Genomic DNA, 6187 nt, shown 5'->3' on the forward strand with positions numbered 1-6187 from the left:
GGTTGTTGTTGTTCTATTCTTGCCACCACCTTGTATAAATTCGCCTCGTGCAAAAACAAAATGCAAGACTTTGCCATGCTAAACACTGTGGCGAAGCGAGAGAGTTATATGGACAAATATGAGCCACTATGATTCAATTGATTCATGTGAGCCCTACGGCATCAACTGAGTTACTGAGTTACATTTTTTTTGGACAGGGAGTCTGAGTTACCGATTCACTTATAGGAATCAACTCAATAACTCAACTCTGAGTTGAGTTACCCACCTCTACCTGGGACTGGATTCTGTAACTGTGAGAAAATTCAGGGTACACCGAGTGCAAAACCCACAGCCAAATACTCATACACACAATTTTGACAGTTAAAAGTCATTCTCAAGCTCGGAACACTTTGACGACAGCAAGCCACAAGCAGCATCTGTCAAATTTTAAATACACACGTTCTTACGGACACAATTATTTTGACGACAGCACGACATCTTGGCTGCAGGACTGCAATTGTCGACGTCGCCAAATTAAATCTATTTCTAATTTTGCCGGCGACAATGAGTAGATGTAGTGCTGCAAAATTAAATTGTCGCAAAATTAATCACATATTCTTGATTGTTCATGTTTTTCTTATTTACTTAAATAAAAATACACAATTTGTGAAATAAATATACCAAAATGTCAAACTTTAAAATCAGCTGTTTGCTATGTCGCTGAGGTCTTCAAAATGTTTAAGAAGCTGGCTTCAAGGCGACATTTTACACTTCCGGAATCGCAAAATGACGAGTGCACACGAAAACTAGAATCTAGTCCCCTGCAATTGCTTTTGAAAATTCTTGAGTTAGACCGACTTTTCAAAAAGACTTACTCTTTCCGCGTCTAACAGCTACTTTATTAATTGAAATTGACACTCTCAAATTAACCGCGAAAATATGTAGACAAATCTAATTTTGTGCATCCGTCCATAAACCATTTTAATTCTACAAAGTTATGTATAATTCCGAATGTTTCCAAGTACCAGAATTTGCAAGCACGTCCAAGATGAACTCCACCGACAGTACGTGCGAAGCAATGGAAGTGGATGAGGAGGAAGAGGAAGATAAAGAATTTGATAAGCTGCTGTGGTCCATTGATGATGACACCCTCTTTCAGCCATTTGGTTTAACCAATCACGGCACAGATGCAGGCAAAACAGTGTTTGTGACATGGAATGAAGATTATCTGCTTAATTTTGTTTTCAAGCGTGCACGTCGCACTAAGAAAATCAGCTTGACAAAAGTGAGAATACCAATGCCAGCTGGAGAAGTCATCAACGATATTTTCATATTGGAAATGAATGCTTTACTACTTATGCGAAGCGGGCGCGTATATTATTTTAGTTCGGTTAAGTCCATGCATGAGGTTGACTGGCTAAATGATACTGGAGCGGGTGTGCGTTGCATGGCTGCAGCACCCACGGCAGGATTTAGTTGTATACGTTACATCGCGACGCAGAGTGCGCTTACACTGGAGTTGTATCGAGATGTGCCAGATATAGGACGTAATACGCCAACATTATTGCAGCGCTGTGATATTACATTTGATGATAGAAACTTTTTCAATTGCACCTGGGAGGATGAGCGATATACAATAGTTTCACAACCAGTCTCTGAAGCTAATTTGGATTTCTTGCAACATTTATTGATGGAGGAAGTGGAGTTGCGGGTTGGACAATGGTTGCACATATTTACAGTATCTTGTATTGTATATGCATTGGTTGTAGGTAGTTGGTATGAAGTTTAATAACAAGCAATTAAATAGTTTTTTACGTTTTAAATATTTTCACTTGCAGCTAGTCCAGAAGATAACAGTCCTAGCGGCGAGGACGCTGCTAACTGTGAATACAGTATTCATCAGCTATGCGCATATGCCACTAAGGTAGACTCTATACAATTGGACTGTGAAGAGATGCGCTGTCTGATATTTCTGCAATGTGGGAGCATTGACATCTGGTATTACTCGCACCTCACTTGTGGTTTGCGTCGCATGTCGCATCATACTGGCGCACAGTATATTGATCATGTGTATGTGCCAAATACGCGTTGTTTTTACTTCACCGACGAAGAGCAAGTGGCACAATTGCATTTCTCCTACGATGCCGAGGAGGACTGTTGTCAAGTACAAGAGACATATAAAGCCGTGCCTGGCATGTTGGCTTGCACATGGGTACATACGCAACAACAACTGATTTGCTTAAGCTGCAATAATATATTTTATAAAATGAAATTCGATCCTGCGCCTAAAGCTAAGCAGCCCTTACCGCTCTCCACAAGCACAGCTGCGTTGGTAAGCACGGAATATGAGAACTTGCAAATGCTTTATGAGCTGACGCCCGCCGGTTTATCACGGCTGCTTGCACAAGCCCAGAAAGTAAATGAATTGGTAAATTTGCCTGCGCAAATGCATGCTGCTGTCGAGGAAGAGTGTGTCAAACAACAGCTGCTCGGTGTTGCTTCAAATAGGGACCTGTATCGATATCTATCGAAAGCGCGTCTTGTATACACTATACAATTGCCAACAGCACCTCAGGCTGATGTAATTATGTTGTATGCAAATAACAACTACCAGCTACACCACGACAGCTATGCGGCGTTAATATACTTACAAATTGACAAAAATGATGTGCTGCATAACGGCGAAAGTCTTTGGCATTTACACATAGATGTTGATTACAGCGATAGCTATATGCTGCGCATACCCAGCGCTCTTCTAGAACAACAATTATGCATTGTTTTACCCCTAAAGCGTGAGGTGGGAAAATTACTTGCCCAAATCAAACTAAAGCTTTATACTATGGTGTGCTTGGAACAAGATTTTGTAGCTATTACGCTGCCCATTGATTTGGAAATAAATTCCAGTACTTATGCGGAGCTTATCACACGCTTTAAATGCTTTGTAACCATTTGCAATGACTACGATATTTCAAAACTTATTAGAAATTTCCTAAAGCATAGCAGATGCGACATAACAAATACGAAATCCAATGAGTCGCTTCGTTTCGAAGCAGGGGAGAATGAACCAAAATTCGAGGTTGAAGTGCTGTCACATACTTTGCGGCTACCGCCGTCATGTTCCTTTAGTGCTATTGCTGATTGCTTCAAGGTGCCAGTTACGGATGAGCATATGTTTGAGTTGTACTTTATGTCAACAGCGGTCAAAGTTGTATACATAGTAGAAGAAAAGTATATTAAAATAGAAAGCGTGGATGCAGTAGCTTTGTATTATGTAAAAACGCAATTGCTAATATGCATACCAACGCTTCTGCTGCCTTATGATCAAAAAGAGGCAGACAAACGACAGCAGCGGCTGATGGTATGTAAATACTTACTTATGTATGTTTAAAAATGCCAAACAAATTGTAAATTCTCTACTTTCAGCAACTTCAATGCGACTTAGCACGTTGTGGTTCAGCTCTTTTGAATGTGCGCTCATTGGATGCGGATATTGCGGAGGATGAAAGCGACACAATTCCTCATGCCATGCAGCACCAACAACTGGAACAAATTTATAAAACACTGCGACGAGATTTTCATAAATTGTATAGCTGATGAAGATAGTGTCATACGCTTATTGCCCATTAATTTTAGTCTAATTGTAGTACGAATATTATGAAAAACAAATGTCTCAGTTGCTGGCAAAATCATAAATACTGATTATACCATAAATTATACATATCTATAAATTTGTATGCATTCTTTTAAGCATTAAATTATGTAAAATAGAAAGTACAGTTGTTTCATGTATGACAAACATACGCTGTTTTTGTTTACTTCTACAGAGAAGGGCATCCTAAATAATACGCTTAAGGAAACTTCCAAGTTGACAGTTGTCTTGCATATATCGTCATCAGAAAAACCAAAGCTGAAGTCCTACATAGCTACATAGGTGTTGTGAGAAAAAAAAGAGACCTAAAAAAAATTTAAAATTCAAATCCCTCAGATATGCACCTCTTTGAAAAATGAAACATACCCTTTTTTGTTTTTTTTTTTTGTGTTTTAATTATGTTTTTGATTTGCTACAACAACACTTTTTGCACTACTAATTTCAAGCTCTTTGCCTTTTATTTTCAATGTAGTATTTTTAAATTTCAACTACTCATCTACTTATTATAGTACACACATATAAATTGTTACATTAGATTTTTATGTTTTTACGCTCTTAAGATACCACATTTTTTGTGATGTAAGCATGCGCTGTTTTAAAAGTATGTAATTGTTTTAGTTAGGTATGCGAAACTCAGCTATGGCCTTGCTACAAATTTTTAATTAATTGGTGTTGGTATTTTTTTTTAAGGTTTTATGAGTTGTGCTTTTATGTACATATGAAAATACATACATATTCACACATGTTATTTAAGCATTTCTTTTTAATACTGCTGCAATTGAGCAAATTATGTTTTTTGTTCTTTCAAATTTATTTATTTCGATATGCAGCCTGAAATCTTCATTAGAAATCTTATATCAAAAAATTCTTATAGTCTCTTCCAAAAAGTGTCTTTAAATGGGACGGGTTTGCTTTGCTTCTGAAGTAATGAGTTAATTTGATAATACATTAGTATAAGGACTATTAAAGAACATAGCTTTCGTATTTTTTATGATATTGAAAATCTATTTTCGGCAGCTTTTTAACCTTGCAAATGAGTAACATTTTACATTTCAGTTTCTGGCAGCTTTAAAACCAGTGAAATGTGCCATTAAAGCACTAATTAGTGGAAAGAATTAAAAAATAACTTTAATCGGAGGTGTTAGGAAGACATTAGAAGAGTTTTGCATTTCCTTTTAAAGTAATTTTCCTTCAAAAGCTTTTTTATCTAAGTTAATATTACGTAGACAATTCGAATTTTTTCAAAGTAATTTTCCTTCAAAAGCTTTTTTATCTAAGTTAATATTACGTAGACAATTCGATTTTTTTCATGCTTTATAACTTTTCCATGTTNAAAGCTTTTTTATCTAAGTTAATATTACGTAGACAATTCGAATTTTTTCATGCTTTATAACTATTCCATGTTTTTTTTGCTACTATAACTATTTTTTTCATTTGATAAGCTTAAGCGCTTTATTCTGCAGGTAAATATAACAATAAAGATATCACCTTTAGTTGGCAATAAAAATACATAGTTAAATTTGATTTTAACTTGGTGTAACTTTTCTTAAAAAAGCATTACATAATGATAGAAGGTACATTTGTGATTAGTAAAAAGGCATTTAGTTACTTGATTTAAGAGTTGGTTTATAATATGAAAGACAGATTTCGCTTTTATGCTTTAGTGCTGTGTAAAGTATATTTTTCTTTAGAAAGTCATTCAAAGATGAAAACCTAGGCAAATTTAAAACTAAAACGCAAAAAAGTACACAACGAAAATAAAATAGTAACAATAATATAATAAACATAAATAAATACACCTAATAAGAAAATTAAGTTAAGTCAAAAAACGTCGCTGTTATACCGAGTTATTATGTATATTACTTTCCAGCTCACTTTAACTTTTACTTTTATGAAGAAAAAAGGAAAGCGAAAAATGGGTTTATACCCATGTCGAAACTTTATACAAATAAAAACGGTTTAAAATCGAATATTCTTATTTTAACTGTTAGCATATCCAGTGATGGAATGCTTAGGAGTCATTCACAACGACTTTTGATAATGATGAACATGAAACTGGAGGGGTATGGGTTCGAAATCAATATCACACAGATCATTGACGGTCTAAATCAACGTCGACCCTCAGATAGGAAGCATTCTAGTTGCGATTAACCTTTTGAGAAGATAGCCTAGGCTCGTCGCTTCAAGATCGGATGAAACGGTGGATGACCGTTGTTTAATCTCTTTATGACAAAACTCCCTCCACCGCCAGAGTCTTTCCCAGCTTGGCAGGTTCCGACCCCATGTATATCGCTGTATGTGAACAAAATCTATAACTCACGTAACAGACAGACTTCGACCCAACTCAAATATAATTGCTCCCTTTCCATCAAATGATGACATTTTATCAAAAAATTTCTATGGCAATAATAACTTAAAAATGCAAATAAATGACAAAACAAAACGGAAATTAATTTGTAATTATATTAAAATAAAAACGCTCCATATATTTTCCACTTTAAAACCATTAAATATTGAAAATAAAAAAATAAAAGCACCATTAACGAGATAAAAAAAAAA

The 6187-nt window shown here is 35.5% G+C and overlaps 1 protein-coding gene across 1 annotated transcript; it reads left to right on the forward strand.

The window, feature by feature from the left end:
- Positions 1 to 765: 765 nt before the first annotated feature.
- LOC108372249 (uncharacterized) lies at positions 766 to 3679 on the forward strand. The gene is made up of 3 exons (XM_017627897.1): positions 766 to 1748; positions 1818 to 3337; positions 3403 to 3679. The coding sequence occupies exons 1-3, from the start codon at positions 977 to 979 to the stop codon at positions 3571 to 3573; spliced, it is 2463 nt and encodes an 820-aa protein (XP_017483386.1). The 5' UTR covers positions 766 to 976; the 3' UTR covers positions 3574 to 3679.
- The last annotated feature ends 2508 nt before the right edge of the window (positions 3680 to 6187 follow it).

This window comes from Rhagoletis zephyria, unplaced genomic scaffold, assembly GCF_001687245.7.
Source record: "Rhagoletis zephyria isolate East Lansing unplaced genomic scaffold, Rhagoletis_zephyria_1.1 Rzeph_scaffold_05575, whole genome shotgun sequence".
In the NCBI taxonomy this organism is placed as follows: domain Eukaryota; kingdom Metazoa; phylum Arthropoda; class Insecta; order Diptera; family Tephritidae; genus Rhagoletis; species Rhagoletis zephyria.